This window comes from Phocoena sinus, chromosome 19 (assembly GCF_008692025.1).
Source record: "Phocoena sinus isolate mPhoSin1 chromosome 19, mPhoSin1.pri, whole genome shotgun sequence".
Lineage (NCBI taxonomy): Eukaryota > Metazoa > Chordata > Mammalia > Artiodactyla > Phocoenidae > Phocoena > Phocoena sinus.
The window spans coordinates 40,923,924-40,939,193 of record NC_045781.1 but is presented as its reverse complement, the minus strand read 5'-3'; the positions used below and the strand labels follow the sequence as shown (position 1 = coordinate 40,939,193).

The 15,270-nt window shown below is 50.0% G+C and overlaps 2 protein-coding genes across 13 annotated transcripts in view; one reads left to right on the top strand and one right to left on the bottom strand.

Annotated features, from left to right (window-relative positions):
- The first annotated feature begins 150 nt into the window (after nucleotides 1–150).
- On the top strand, nucleotides 151–14,965 carry ESRP2 (epithelial splicing regulatory protein 2). Of its 8 annotated transcripts, none has more exons than XR_004347025.1 (16): nucleotides 151–458; nucleotides 547–675; nucleotides 2,089–2,202; nucleotides 2,318–2,432; nucleotides 2,767–2,865; nucleotides 3,088–3,142; nucleotides 3,209–3,319; nucleotides 3,395–3,527; nucleotides 3,606–3,648; nucleotides 3,809–4,110; nucleotides 4,226–4,438; nucleotides 4,545–4,743; nucleotides 4,894–5,080; nucleotides 5,397–5,562; nucleotides 5,639–5,813; nucleotides 13,928–13,988. XR_004347025.1 is itself a non-coding variant. In XM_032613971.1 (15 exons), the coding sequence occupies exons 1-15, from the start codon at nucleotides 261–263 to the stop codon at nucleotides 5,726–5,728; spliced, it is 2,151 nt and encodes a 716-aa protein (XP_032469862.1). In that variant the 5' UTR covers nucleotides 151–260; the 3' UTR covers nucleotides 5,729–6,905. The 8 variants fall into 8 exon arrangements, 6 of the variants coding, with proteins under 6 accessions (XP_032469862.1, XP_032469863.1, XP_032469861.1 ...); XR_004347026.1 differs by having other exon boundaries at nucleotides 13,944–13,985; XM_032613971.1 differs by lacking the exon at nucleotides 13,928–13,988 and having other exon boundaries at nucleotides 3,212–3,319; nucleotides 5,639–6,905.
- NFATC3 (nuclear factor of activated T cells 3) overlaps nucleotides 6,676–15,270 on the bottom strand; it is a 129,824-nt gene continuing 121,229 nt past the window's right edge. For 4 of the 5 annotated variants that reach the window (XM_032613967.1, XM_032613969.1, XM_032613968.1 and 1 more), the window contains one exon: nucleotides 6,676–9,568. Coding sequence is in view for 3 of the 5 variants with exons in the window: in XM_032613969.1 (XP_032469860.1) it covers nucleotides 9,447–9,568 (122 nt within the window). In the remaining 2 variants the exon portion in view is untranslated. The remainder of the gene's footprint in view (nucleotides 9,569–15,270) is intronic. The other variant, XR_004347023.1, reaches the window with a different exon arrangement.

The window sequence follows — 15,270 nt, the reverse complement described above, 5'->3', positions numbered from 1 at the left end:
GGGGGCCGCCCTCGGTCACGTGGCCGGCGGGGCCGACAGGTAACTCGCCCAGAGAGGGCGGGGGCCGGTAGCCGCCCCGCCCCGCAGGGCGCTTTGGGCGGGTCTCAACAGCGCCCACTGCGGCAGCCGGGCCGCAGGTGCCGCCCATAACACACGGTGTCCCGCCTAGGCCGAAACGCGTCTGCCGTCGGTCAGTGACTGTGTGCGCTTCGTCGGTCCGCGTGTGTCTGTCTGGTCGAGCACACTCTCCCTCTGCGGCCATGACTCCGCCGCCACCCCAGCCACCGCCCTCAGGCCCGAACCCCGCCGCAGACTCCGCTGCCGACCCCCGTCCCGGGCCTGGACCCCTGGTCGTACTGTTCGGGGCCACGGCGGGTGCGCTGGGGCAGGACCTGGGCTCCGACGAGACCGACTTAATCCTCCTAGTCTGGCAAGTGGTGGAGCCGCGGAGCCGCCAGGTAGGGTGGAAAGAGAGCGGTGGGATCTCCAGGGAGCTTCAGGATCCGAGGGGTGCAGCGGCTGATCGGTTTTCCCCGCCGCTCGCAGGTGGGGACATTGCATAAGTCGCTGGTACGCGCCGAGGCGGCCGCGCTGAGCCCGCAGTGCCGTGAGGCGAGCGGCCTGAGCGCCGACAGCCTGGCGCGGGCCGAGCCGCTGGACAAGGTGCTGCAGCAGGTGAGCGCTGGGGCCGGGGTGAATGGAGGCCCGGCTGGGCTGCAGGGACATTTCTCGGCGGTAGAGGCGGCAGAAGGCGAGGCCTGGCGCACCACAACCAACTGGCCGGGGCGGTAGGACGGGTTCCTGTTGTTTGAAACTTTCAGCGACTCCCGCGTGTGCGTGTGTCCGCGTGTGCCGGCCATTCCTAGGGGGGCGTCTTTTCAGACTTTCCAGTGGTCCACTCCTACTGAGGGGGTGGAGATGGAGGCTGCGAGACCCCTCCCAGAGTCCCCGGCCTGCGGGACAGCTAGGCTGAGACGCCTCTGGGGACCTGCCCGGCCAGGTCTCTCAGAACAGCAGCCGGAAGCTGAAAGGGCCGAGGGGCCCAGACTTGGCCATAGGTCACGGTCCCTGCTGCCTGCGTCCTCGGCCCACCCATCCGCCAGGAAGACGCTGGAGCAGGGGCGTAGGGCGGTTTCTGCCCAGGAGGCAGGCGCCGCCAGGTGTAAGCTGCTCGTCCAGGCCTGTCTCGGCCGGCTGGCCAGGCGTGGGCGCTGTCCGGACCCCGCCTGGAGGCTACCTGCCTCCTGAGTGCAAAGGCCTGGGGTGCCTCCCGGCCCTGGCTGAAGTGGGAGTCGGTTCCCTTTGCTGTTTTTATCTTCATTACTGGGCTCACCCTGTGCCTGACTCTTGAGTGGAATGAGTGAAAGTGCTTTACTAGCACAAGTTCTTTCATCGTCCAACAACTCTGGTGGTTCCTGATGAGGAAACAGGCACAGATTGTAAAGCTGGGGTTAGAAGAGGTTCTTGGGCCTGTGGTTTGTGCTTGTACCAGTTCTCCAGCAGGGATAGAGGATGGGGGAGGGGCAAGGCAGCTTTCCGCCCCCTCTATGAGCAAACAACTCAGTGCCAGCCGGTCGATAAGATCTGGGTCAAAGCTCATGCTGCCCCTGGCGTCCAGGTGTGGAGCTCTGTCAGTTCTGCCCTTGGAGTTTCTCTGCCCCTCAGTTGGTCAGACCTAGGGGCGGGGCTGCCATTGACCATGAGCAGGACAGGCCTCAGGCAGGACTGGGCCTCCCCCACCTGAGGGTGGTGCCTGGTCAGGGACAGGTTTAACCTGCTTTGCCCCGCCCTTTCCCACCTGGCTTGTCCTACTCCACCAGGTGTTTGCTCTGGCCCCATTCCAGACTCCTGGAGTGTGTGTGATGGGGGCTTGGGTGATATGTGACTGCTCCCATTTGGCCTGGAGAAGGTGACAGTGGACTGGGGGAGAAGGAGGACACAGAGCCAGGCCCAACAGGCATAGCCACCTCCTCCCCAGGCAGGGTAGGGCTGAACATCTGGCTGAACCAGCTTTGCAAGCCTGTGCCCTCCCTCCCCCTGCCCGCCTAGCTGTGAGTCCCTCTGTCTCTCTCTGCTCCCTATTCCTAGTTCTCACAGCTGGTGAGCGGGGATGTGGCTTTGCTGGGCGGGGGCCCCTACATGCTCTGCACTGATGGGCAGCAGCTGCTGCGACAGGTCCTGCACCCTGAGGCCTCCAGGAAGGTATGCCACCACTGAGGGCACAACAGGGGGTAGGGTTCCTAGGACCCCTCTTGTCACGGGGGTGGGCAGGGCAGCTCAGTTTCCCCCATTCATCCCCATTCCCATGTGCCCCCAGAACCTGGCGCTCCCCGACACCTTCTTCTCCTTCTACGACCTCCGCAGAGAGTTCCACGTGCAGCACCCGAGCACCCGCCCTGCCAGGGACCTCACTGTAGCCACCATGGCACAGGGTATCTGTGACCTAGCAGGATTACGGTGGAGGGGCGGCTGTAGGCTGAATGTCTCTGAGTATGTGCATGCTGGTGGGTTGAATGAACACATGCAAGTTTACATTACCTGTTGAGTCCCTGACTGCATGTCTCTGTGCCTGTGCACATTTGGAATGTGGGCATATGTCTACATATGTCTGGGCTGGGGATCTTTAAGGGGATCCATGAGCTGGGCCAAAACAAATGTGTTTGCCAGGATTCTGCATGTGTCTATGTAGGGGACTTGAACCTCGGTGGGACATGCTAGTTGCCCTCTCATGCTGGGATTTCCTCACTGTGAGTTCTCTGCTCATAGACTTGGGGCTGGAGACAGATGCCACAGAGGACGATTTTGGGGTGTGGGAAGTGAAGACAATGGTAGCTGTCATCCTCCACCTGCTTGATGGACCCAGGGGTAAGGTTCCTCTCACCACCTTTCACCTGTTCTCAGGGCTGGGTGACTGCCTGCCTATTACTTCCTCCAAGTTCCCCTCCCCATTTTTCACCTCTGAGAGACCACAAGGTGAAAGCCCCTTTGTTACCTCCTCATCCCCCTCAACTGTCCTCTTTTTGCAGCGCTTGGTGGGGAGACCCCCCTCCACCAGACCCTGCTGACCCCCATGCCATCTCCTCTCAGGTCAACTGTTTTCGAAGCCCGAAGTGGTAAAGCAGAAATATGAGACAGGGCCTTGGTGAGTTAGGGGGCAGGGTTGGGGGTGACACCAGCTGGACAGCTCTGACTGAGCCCCGCCCCACAGCAGCAAGGCCGACGTGGTGGACAGCGAGACTGTGGTTCGGGCTCGCGGGCTGCCCTGGCAGTCATCAGACCAGGACGTGGCTAGATTCTTCACAGGGCTCAATATTGCCAGGTGGGTACAGCAGCATGGGTGGACCCAGGAGGGCAGGCCTACCCAGGAGGCACTAACGCAGCACTGGCTCCACAGGGGTGGTGTAGCACTGTGCCTCAACGCCCAGGGCCGCAGAAATGGTGAGGCCCTCATCCGTTTTGTGGACAGCGAGCAGCGGGACCTAGCACTGCAGAGACACAAGCACCACATGGGTGTCCGCTATATTGAGGTGGGGCTCTGGGCTTGGGAGCGGAGCAGGGCAGAGCTGAGGCCAGGCAAGCATGAAACTCATGGGCTGTTCCCACAGGTATATAAAGCAACAGGAGAGGAGTTTGTAAAGATCGCAGGGGGTGAGTGTGCTCCCAACAGCATCTAGATCCCCCGGTTCTTGATCCATGTCCTGCTTCCCTGACGCCCCTTGCCTTTCTGCTCCCATGTGTGCTAGGTGTGGGTGGGTATTTGGAAGGGCACAAATGAAGTCAGTAGGTGACTCCCACGCCCCCCACCAAGGCACTTCACTAGAGGTGGCTCGTTTCCTGTCACGGGAAGACCAAGTGATCCTGCGGCTGCGGGGACTGCCCTTCTCGGCTGGGCCAGCAGATGTGCTAGGCTTCCTGGGGCCAGAGTGCCCAGTGACTGGGGGTGCCGATGGGCTGCTCTTTGTGCGCCACCCTGACGGCCGGCCCACTGGTGATGCCTTTGCCCTCTTCGCCTGTGAGGAGCTGGCACAGGCTGCATTACGCAGGCATAAGGGCACGCTGGGTAAGCGATACATTGAACTCTTCCGGAGCACTGCAGCTGAGGTGCAGCAGGTGAGCCACCCAGGGCTCCCCCTACCCCCGTGTGCTTCTCCAGGGTGCCCCTTCCATGCCCTCCTTGGCCCTGCCCTACTTGGCATAACCAGCCTGCTGCTTCCTTCCTTACTAGGTCCTGAACCGCTATGCCTCCAGCCCACTCCTTCCCACACTGACTGCTCCACTGCTGCCTATCCCCTTCCCACTGGCAGCTGGGACCGGGAGAGACTGTGTACGCCTTCGAGGCCTGCCCTACACAGCCACCATTGAAGACATCCTAAGCTTTCTGGGGGAGGCAGCGGCTGACATTCGGCCCCACGGTGTGCACATGGTACTCAACCAGCAGGTAAAGCTGCGTCCAGTGGGGGAGCACACTTAGTTACAGAGGGGTGTGTGATTGGGAGGAAGGCATTTTTGCACACAATAGACTGCTTACAAGATGGTGTGCACAGGGCCGGCCGTCGGGTGATGCCTTCATCCAGATGACATCAGCAGAGCGGGCCCTAGCTGCTGCTCAGCGTTGCCATAAGAAAGCAATGAAGGAACGCTATGTGGAGGTGGTCCCCTGCTCCACAGAGGAGATGAGCCATGTCCTGATGGGGGGCACCTTGGGCCGCAGTGGCATGTCCCCTCCACCCTGCAAGCTGCCCTGTGAGTGTCCCAGGGGGCTGGGGAAGAAGGAGGTATGTGGGGGCCAGGATGTTATAACCCTCACTTTCTACGGTGGGGACTCCCTTCTGGCTGCCCCACCCAGGGCGGTGCTGGGCTCCCTGCAGATACGCTCTCTACTTCTGCCTCTAGGCCTCTCACCGCCCACCTACGCCACCTTCCAGGCCACCCCAACACTCATTCCCACTGAGACAGCAGCTCTGTATCCCTCTTCAGCACTGCTCCCAGCTGCCAGGGTGCCCGCTGCCCCCACCCCAGTTGCCTACTACCCAGGGCCAGCCACTCAACTCTACATGAACTACACAGCTTACTACCCCAGGTACCCTGCTGCTAAGATTACTTCACAGTCTTGCCCCCTTGTCCTGGTTTGGGGGAGGATCATGATCCCCTTCCTGGGCCAAATAACTCAAGGTCTGCTGGAACTTCGACTTTACTCTGAGATGACAAGGGAGTGACAGATGTGGGCTGCCTGATGCCATCTACAAACTAGAACAGAGATGACTCTGTAGAGACAGGGGTATTAGGGAGGAGGAAATGAACCAAACACAAGGCAGAAACAAGGGAAGAGGCAGGTAGGTCTTGGTCTAGGCCACAGGTAGCACTGCACTACTAAATCCCTGCCTTTCCCACCCTAGCCCCCCAGTCTCCCCCACCACTGTGGGCTACCTCACCACGCCCCCTGCTGCCCTGGCCTCTGCTCCCACTTCAGTGTTGTCCCAGCCAGGAGCCCTGGTCCGTATGCAGGGTGTCCCATACACAGCTGGTATGAAGGATCTGCTCAGCATCTTCCAGGCCTACCAGGTGAGGTGTGGCTGGAGGGCTTGGGAACCTGGCTGAGCCTGGAGCTCCCTGCCTAAATAATCTGTCACTTCTGCAGCTAGCCCCTGATGACTACACCAGTCTGATGCCTGTTGGTGACCCACCTCGCACTGTGCTACAGGCCTCCAAAGAATGGGTGTGTTTGTAGGTGAGGGAGCCAGGAGGTAAGAGCTGGCTGATGTCCTCAGCTAACGGGACTCTCCTGCATCCAGAGAACCAGCGCCCTCAACCTGGTTGGTAGCTTCTTTCTGGCTTGACAAAATTCTCAGAAAGCCCCCAGAGGAGCTCAAGCCCCAGCTCCATCCCCCCTACTTATTACTCTGCCTGTTCATCCCAAAGATGATGGCTGGACCCTGAATGCAGGGCTGGGGGTAGAATGTCACCACCCTGCTCCCAGTGGTCTGATCTGGGCCTCTTAAGTAGCAGAGAGCCTTTGTTCTGTTTTGGCTATGGTCCATGCCTACAGATTCCATAGGGCTGATGTCCATAGCAGGCTTGCTTTCTTTTTAAAAAATGTAAACCCTGGTGCCTTCAGCGTATGACTCCAGGGGGCTTCAGAGTAAAGATCCCAATGTTCTACCCCCTGTCCCTTCTGGTGGGGGGCAGGGTGGCAGAGAGCGCTGGCCCCAGTCCCCAGGATACTGACCTCCGTGGTCACATTGTGCCAGGGGTGGTCCCACCTAAGGATGCTAGCCCCCCTCTAGCTTGACACAAAGAATAACAGATGGCAAAAATCACAGGCTGTTTTGATGGACTGCACTGCAATATCCTCAGAGGACAATAGGGGGCAGGAGGCCCTCACACAAAAACTCAGGCTTGACTTTTAAAGGGACTTCTGCCTACTTTTCATGAACACCTTGGGCAGGTCAGTTGTCCTGAACTCAGCAGACACCTTGGAATGTCCTTTGCACCCATTCGAGGGTGCTGAACTGAAGCTTCGGAAGGAATTTGGAACTCTACCCTCTCCTCCGTAAAATAAACAAAGGTTCCCAACCAAGTGGACTTTTTAAAAGCCAAAGTGCCCTTCACTTTGGCACAGAGTGAGGGGCTCCACACCAGCCCTATGCAGAGGAACACTCAGGCAGATTTCAAGGAGACTGTTGACCTGTCACCGTTTATTATCTCAGCACTGTAACTGAGGAGCCTGAATTGCTGGCTCTTCTTCCCTTTGTATTTGTGTAAGGAGCACTGTACTCCTATAAAAGGCTTTAAAATACAAAATGTACAAGAAAACATAATCTCAAGTGCTGTAAACATAACTGAGAATCAGTTCCTTAATTGAACATCATCCATTTTATAAAATACAAGGTTTCAACTTGAACCCATCTGAGCCTTACAGATGACCATCTGTGCTGATTATCAAAAACAGGGCTTTACAGCCAGACTCAGCAGAGCTCTGGTGATAGTGGCTAACCCTGGGCAGGGGTGGGTTGCACCCCGGGCAGCAGCACCACACTTGAACCCAAAAACATCTGTTCCTAGCTGTTTTCAGCCACGTTTCTCTGCGCATCTCCAGTAAGCAGAAGGCTGCTCATCCCATTCCTCAACCCAAGATACAGCATGGGTTGGAGGGGGAAGGGGTGGGTCCTAGCACATGCCCAGTTGCTCAGTGCTGTTACTAGAAATCAATTTGCATAGTCCAATGGATGTGTGCTGTAACACCACTATGTTGCACAAAAATTAAGGTATTTATCTACAAAACCAAAAAATACTGTCTTTTACACCAAAGCTTTTACAAAGCTGATACAAAACTGCTTACATAGTATACAAAACTCTATTTTAAAATTTAATTTTTATTTTAAATAGGAAAGAGCATTTCTAGTGCTACAGGCATCAAGGTATTTAAAAGGCATCAAAATTTGGTGCATAGCAACTCTGTATCATAGAGGCTTTTATTCTTGAGTGCAGCAGAGCAACCCCCAAAGGGTCTTGCAAGGGAAGCTCTTGCAAGAACCCCATGTGAGGCAGCTACACCAGGGACAAGAGGGTGGAGGCAAGTCTGGCCAACTCTCTGGAACTTCATCTAAAGGCGGCCAGCCGCCGCAAACCCTCCAAAGGAAACTCTGGGCTTCCAACCACAGGCCCTGAAGCAAATCTCACTATCTACACTGTGACACAAAACTCACTTTCAAAGAAAATGTGACAACACCAGGCTCCAAGAAGGACTGGAGTGATCTGCTGAAGTACAAGCATTTTTTTCTAACTAATTTTAGGGAGAAATCTAAAACATCATGGATTAAAGGAAAAAAAAAAAGGACCATACTTCCTCATCCTGGGTCAGTAGCTCCTAACTGGTTGACTAGAGGTGGTAGGCAATGAGCTGGCTCCCTCCACCCAGGCCTCACTTGGCCTCAGTAGACAGTCCTGGCATCTAGGACCCACAATCCCCTGCAATAATAGCATCAAGCCTTTGACCAGCCCAGCACACTGTCTCACATGTAGGCACTCAGAAAATTTGCTTCCTGAATAAAAGTACATTTCATTTGAAAACATACTGCAAACTTCAGGGGTGTTGAAATAGGCCCAAGCCTTGGAACAGGAAACTAATCCCATTAAGGGGAGGGGTAAGGGCAAGGTTTGAAAAGAGCACCCAAGTCGGGCACCTCCTTTGGTAGACAGCAGGCTGGAGTTTCTTGCTGGCCCCGCCTTGGGCACCAGCCTTACCAGCAGCACCACCAGGACATCTTTGGTGTGGAGGGTCAGGTTTAGAATGCTATCTCAGTTTCGGAATTGCCTCAAAGCCTTTTAGAAAAAGGCTGTTTTTTAGGCCATGCAGATGGGAGGGTAGGCCAGAATCATTTTTGGCTGTAAACAGAATGAGGGAAAAGCCTTCCATGCCAGTGTAAATCTTAAATGCGTCCCATCTGGAATCCTGAATGTTCTCTGCTCCTGTCTTGAAGCATAGCTCATTTGTACTTAGCTTCTGACACAGCCTGGCCTCTAGAGAAGCTAGAAGCAGCAAATTTGCCTAAACAAATCATCACAAGATTGTGGCAGCCAAATGCAAATGTTTTCACTTGGAAAAGGTCTGGGACCAGAGGACACAAAAGGGAAGAGTACTCCACAGTCTACCTGTATGTAGGATGGCAGGAAATTAAAGCTACCAAGCTAAGAAACCCCACCTTTCAAAGTTCCCTTACATGTAGTTATCTTACCCAAGGCCCTGAGGGAAAAAAGCAATTTCAACATGGAGACAGCATGGAGAGATTGCAGGAAGATTACCTAGAAAGTTACAAAAATGCTATGCTCTGGAATGTCATTTTATATTCCAACACTTCAGTGATTGGAATGGTGTCATTTTATCTAACAGTTTACTTTTATAAAGAGGTATGAGCTACATTTGGCTTTACTTCCTATGAATCTATGAAAGGCTTCAGGACACATGCTGAGTTTCCGAGGCATAGGTGTGGGCTTGGGGGAATAATTTTTTTTTAATGTTTGCCTCTGGAAGGTTTTATCAAAAGTTTCTACTTTAAAAATATCATCAAAGCTAGAGAGTCCTTCAAATGACAATAAAGCAGTACAAATCACCAATCCTAGCTAAGCAACCAGATCACCTGCAAAAGCAGCACCTCTGAAATGGAGAGCCTGCTGCATTCACACTCAAAGCACCCATCATATAAAAGTATCCTATTTAAATATAAAAAGCAAAGCTCATTTCCCCAAAGATCAGACAGCCTGTGCTGCTCCTGTTCTTTTACAAAATCTACACAAGGCCTGAGTTGGAGGAATGCTGCTTTCCCCACATATGATGATCCCAACTCCTGGCTCCATCCTGAAGGTTGCAGAGTTGGAAGCCCAAGGTCCAAAGAGAGAAACATGCTGAGAAGTACATTGTGGTGGACACAAGGCTGCAGTGAACGCTCTTAGAGCCCGTCGGATCTTCCTAAATCCAGGGAATCAGGACCTGGGAGGGCAGCCTGCCTGCTCGCCCCTGTTCCTTGGGAAACAGAAATCTGGGACATGTCTCTCCCAATTACCTCGTTCACTGAAAAACAAGAAAGGGAAGAGTGATTAGTGACCTCTGTGTGACTGACCATATGATGCTCAATGCCAAGCACTATTTCAAAGACATTTTTTCCCTTTCCATCGCTTTCTATAAAGATAAAGGCAGTGCTTGAAATCTGCTCTTGAACTGGATGGCAACATCACTCCAAAAGTTGTTCCAGACCATCCCCCCCCTTCTCTACCTTTCAGTTCAATTTTGTTTGGGAAGGGGAATGGCTGAGGGAAAAGGTAAACGTTCTTACCCTCACTCTAAAGGCTCTTGCTCTAGCAGAGGATAGGATACTTTTGAAATGTGTTCACTTTAATCTAACTTTTCCTTAATTTCATCCTTTTAGGAGGATTTTCCCTTTCTGATTCCTGCACTGCACCTGTATATAAAGTAAATGAAAATAAGTGCTTTGATGAGAGTAAAGCACTGAGATTTGGGGGTTATTTTGTTACCCTATGCTAATGCAAACATCCTTTATCATGTGGGGGCATTTGTATTATTTCTGATCCTTTCAGAATAGGCTCTTGATTTTGTTGGTTTCTATGATGTGCCAAGCACCTCAGGAAGCACCACAGTCTTCTGTGAGGTCCAGTGCAAAGAGTTTTAATCTTAAGGAACCAACATAGACAGGAACACCCCAAATAAGAAACTTTAGTTCTCTCACCATGAGAACTCTTTGCTTTGAAATGAAAATTCTTTGCTTTATCAACTAAAGATTCTATTCTAATTCCACTCCTAGGCATATACTCAAGAGAACTGAAAACATACATCCATATAAAAACTTGTACTCAAATGTTCATACCAGCATTATTCATAATAGCTCCAAAGTGGAAATAACCCAAACGTCTACCATTAATGAATGAATAAACAAAATGTGGTCTATTCCACAAAATGAAATATTATTCAATCTTAAAAAAAGAATGAAGTTCTAATACATGCTACAACATGGATGAACCTTGAAAACATGCTAAGTGAAAGAAGCCAAACACAAAACGTCATATATTGTTTGATTCCATTTATATAAAATGGCCAGAACTGACAGAAAATAAATAGATGGTTGCCAGGAGTAATGGGAAGGAAGGAATGGAGAGTGACTGCTCAGGGGTATGGGGTTTCTTTCTGGAGTAATGAAAATGTGTAAAAATTAGATACTGATGATTGCACAACTCTACGAATATACTAAAAAACCAATGAACTGTGTATTTTCAAGGATGAATTTTATAGTAATGAATTGTATCTCAATACAGCTGTTATAAACAAAAATAGACCAAGACAAAAATAATCTCTATAATTAGCATTTGAAGTGATCATAGAGCAAAGGAGACACTAATGATTGTTTAAAAAATCTTCAAGGACTTCTCTGGTGGTGCGGTTGTTAAGAATCCGCCTGCCAATGCAGGGCACACAGGTTCAAGCCCTGGTCCAAGAAGATCCCACATGCCGCGGAGCAACTAAGCCTGTGTGCCACAACGACTGAGCCTGCGCTCTAGAGCCCGTGAGCCACAACTACTGAAACCCGCGTGCCTAAAGCCCGTGCTCCGCAACAAAAGAAGCCACCACAATGAGAAGACCATGCACTGCAACAAAGAGTAGCCCCCACTTGCCGTAACTAGAGAGAAAGTACACGTGCAGCAACGGAGACCCAACGCAGCCAAAAAAAAGAAAAAGGAAAAGATTTAAAAAAAGGCAAAGAGGACTTCCCTGGTGGTACAGTGGTTAAGAATCTGCCTGCCAATGCAGGGGACACAGGTTCGGGCCCTGGTCCGGGAAGATCCCACACACCGCGGAGCAACTAAGCCTGTGTCCCACAACTACTGAGCCTACACTCTAGAGCCCACATGCCACAACTACTGAGCCTGTGTGCCACAACTACTGAAGCCCACGTGCCTAGAGCCTGTGCTCTGCAACAAGAGAAGCCACCACAGTGAGAAGCCTGTCCACCGCAACGAAGAGTAGCCCCCACTCGCCACAACTAGATAGAGCCTGTGCAGCAATGAAGACCCAGCGCAGCCAAAAATAAATTTTAAAAAAAAGAAAAGAAATGGCTTCAAACCCCTTTAAAAAAATCTTCAAATATTAACATCTAATCTTTTTAAATTAATTAATTAGTTAACTTTTTGGGCTGTGTTGGGTCTTCACTTCTGTGCGAGGGCTTTCTCTAGTTGCGGCGAGCGGGGGGCCACTCTTCATCGCGGTGTGCGGGCCTCTCACTGTCGCGGAGCACAGGCTCCAGATGCGCAGGCTCAGTAGCTGGGGCTCACGGGCCCAGTTGCTCCGCGGCATGTGGGATCTTCCCGGACCAGGGCTCGAACCCGTGTCCCCTGAACTGGCAGGCAGAATCTCAACCACTGCGCCACCAGGGAAGCCCCCCATCTAATCTTTTTATTGTTTAGGTAGTTAAGAAAAAAATTCTTCAAACTCATATACTCATCATGGCTATAAGGAGAATGGAACTAACATTCGCTCCACAAATATTTATTGGGTATCCATGGGTTAACTTTACAATCGAAATTTATATTTTATTTCAGTTAAATCTTCACGTTATTTTAAGATCACTATTACCCCACTTTACAGATCAGTTAACAGAGGCTTTGCCAGTTCACACAATTTTCTTAGTAAATGGTAGAATCAGTTTCAAAACACCTGTTCAACTTCTTGAAGGCCAAAAGAGTAGAAGAGCATGGAAATCATTTAGACAAAGATAATGCAAAGGACCTGGACAAATGTGGTGCTCACAGTGAGTGTGGTGATGGTAAGAAGAGGGAAAGAGGAAAGGACTGATTCGCCACTACCACCAACATTTTAAGTCTAGGAAGAATAGTGCTGTCACTACTGGAAATAAGCTGAGGAGGAATATAGAGGAGGAAGGTGGTAGGTTAGGTCTGGAATTGGATTTGGAAATTAGAACATCCAAATGGAAAAATCCTATGGGTAAGGGACTACACTCAATGGTCAGGGCAAGAAGAGATGTATGTACCTTCTTACTAGAGACCTGGAAGTATGGGAGCAGTTTCGTAGTTCCACTGAGGAGAAAAAAGGCGCAAGAAAAACTGGGAGTAGCCTTGTGATCTGATGAGAAAATCGGACCTGGGAGAGCAAATATGTAAGCAAAGGAATGGCCTGGAAATTAGGTTTGGCTTGAATACAGGCTCTGCCACTAATTCCATGTGTGTCCTTGGACAAATTACTTCATATATCTAAGACTTCCATTTCCTTAGCTATACAATGATGGTGTTAAACTAATAAGGTCTCTTTAACTGTAGAAGTCTGTGATTTGTCATCAGACAAATTTTCAAGTGGCAGTACTCAGAAAGGCAAAGAAGTGAAGGATAAAAATTTGGCTTGGGTTCCCTGGTGGCACAGTGGTTGAGAGTCCGCGTGCCGAGGCAGGGGACACGGGTTCGTGCTCCTGTCCAGGAAGATCCCACATGCCACAGAGCGGCTAGGCCCGTGAGCCATGGCCACTGAGCCTGCGCGTCCGGAGCCTGTGCTCCGCAACGGGAGAGGCCGCAGCAGTGAGAGGCCTGCGTACCGCAAAAAAAAAAATTTTTTTTAAAAAGTGAGGCAAAGAAGTAGGAGTAGAAGCTAAAGGAATCTAACTACAAAAGGATGAAGATTAAGCAGTGTTGGCTAGCTCTAATAATCACTAATTGAGATCAATTTTTGAAGGTCATTGGTACAGACTTATGAAGGTCTTTGTCAGATAGAGGATGCTTTTCAAGTAAATTTTCCAGGCTAGGATTTATTGACCATTCATGATGGTTTGCAAAGAAGGACAGAATTAATCTAAACTGACTCCTGACTGCTAGAAATAACTCACTGAAATAGTTTCTATGTAAATGAAAACTTATGGGGATACTCTGCATAACAATACATTTTCTCTTCAGTTTCCTCATAAGTATAATGGAGATTTTTAAAAAACCTCTTATATAGTAAATAAAGGGACATAAATAGACAAGGCAGCCTTTGGCACCTCTGTCATAACAAGGGAGCAGTGTTTTCAGTGTAGATTCTATATGTGGGTCTATGGGGTAGTCTCCTGCTAAGAAAGAGCACAAGGATGGCCCGTGATCTCTGTGCATGGCCTCTAACACTACTCATCGCATTAGATTATCAGTAGGCATCAGTATTATCTGTCTCTTGAATAGCCTGTGAACTCCTGAAGGACAAGGACTTTACTACCAAGGAAACATCAATTTCTGATGACTGAATAAATGGATCATAATCCAGTACAATTACTTGGAAGCTATTTGGAATAGTACCCTGAAAGTTCATTAGGTGGTGGGGTTGGAAAGGGACCAGAGAATGTTATTAAGACTAACACAAGGCATTTGATTTTGATTTTGGCAGTGTCTATTTTAAACAGGTCTCACAGCAGCAGTGGCAAAAAGCCAAATATAGAATCAAGTACCCAGCTCACATTCAAGTCATCTTTCCTGTCGCTTATTCCTTCCAAAGACGGTAACTTCAGAGATGTTCCAGGCTGCCATTAAACACACCTTTTTCAAATCTTGTCTCATTGTTCAAGTTTTAAAACAAGATGATTAAAAATGGTGCTTTATCATCATCGAAAACCATGTGATATATTTTTTTCCTGTGTCTTTATGAGGAAGTCAATGCTTACATTTTCTTGAGGATGAGGGTCTATAACAAACACTATCCACTCACTTACCAAATACTTTGATGATAAGGATAAACACATCATTTTCTGAAGAAGTCGGGTGGTGACCTTTATAGCAAAAGCCTGATCGAAGGTATGTTATCTCTGTTCCCCCTCACCAAAGTTCTGCTGTTCTTTTGCCTAGTGTGCGTAACCTCATTTAGTTAAACCAACCTGCAAGGTTTCTGACAGTTCAGGATTTTAAGACTAGGATAAAGCTAAGAAGATTTTCCACAAAGAAGCACTCAAGCCGACTATACTCAAATATACTTTAACATATAATAATCAGAGAGTAGATTTAAGTTCCAAAAGGGCAAGGAACTTGTCTATCTTGTTCTCCATTGACTCCTTAGTGCTTGGTAAATATTGAGTGCTGATTAAAATTATGTGCCAATTGAATCTTTAATGTAATATGGGATTTGGCAAAACAACAACAAAAATTATGCTCAAATAATAGCTACTGAATACGAATTTTAGGCCAGGCAGTCAGAACTGTAACAAAGCAGTCCCTTCACCATCCTTTAGCAATAACTTGAGCACAGTGTGGTATCCAAGCCCACTGCTCTCCTTTGCCCCCTCACTTCACACTTAGCCTGGGGGCTCTGGGCTCTGGCTCCCACCTCTGGGTTCCTGAGATAGCCTTCTAATGTGACTGGCCAAACTTTGTCAACTTGAGCAAATTAAAATTATTACTGGTAAGCAAATCTATAATGTAATTTACATGTAAATCATTAGCAATCTTGATAAATACAGTACTAATTTCTTTTTTTGCAGTACGCGGGCCTCTCACTGTTGTGGCCTCTCCCGTTGCGGAGCACAAGCTCCAGACACGCAGGCTCAGCGGCCATGGCTCACGGGCCCAGCCACTCCGCGGCATGTGGGATCCTCCTGGACCGGGGTACGAACCCGTGTCCCCTGCATCGGCAGGCAGACTCTCAACCACGGCGCCACCAGGGAAGCCCAGTACTAATTTATTTAAAAAATTAGTGCTTGCAATTTTCACTTCCTTTTGAATGTATATATGCATGAATTT

What these genes read in the sequence shown, in the direction of transcription:
- ESRP2 (XM_032613970.1), top strand. Translation starts at nt 261, where the DNA reads ATGACTCCGCCGCCACCCCAGCCACCGCCCTCAGGCCCGAACCCCGCC. An exon ending in CCTGCTTGATGGACCCAGGG is followed by an intron (nt 2,866 to 3,087) that starts GTAAGGTTCCTC and finishes ATCTCCTCTCAG; the next exon opens with GTCAACTGTTTTCGAAGCCC. An exon ending in GCATCTTCCAGGCCTACCAG is followed by an intron (nt 5,563 to 5,638) that starts GTGAGGTGTGGC and finishes TCACTTCTGCAG; the next exon opens with CTAGCCCCTGATGACTACAC.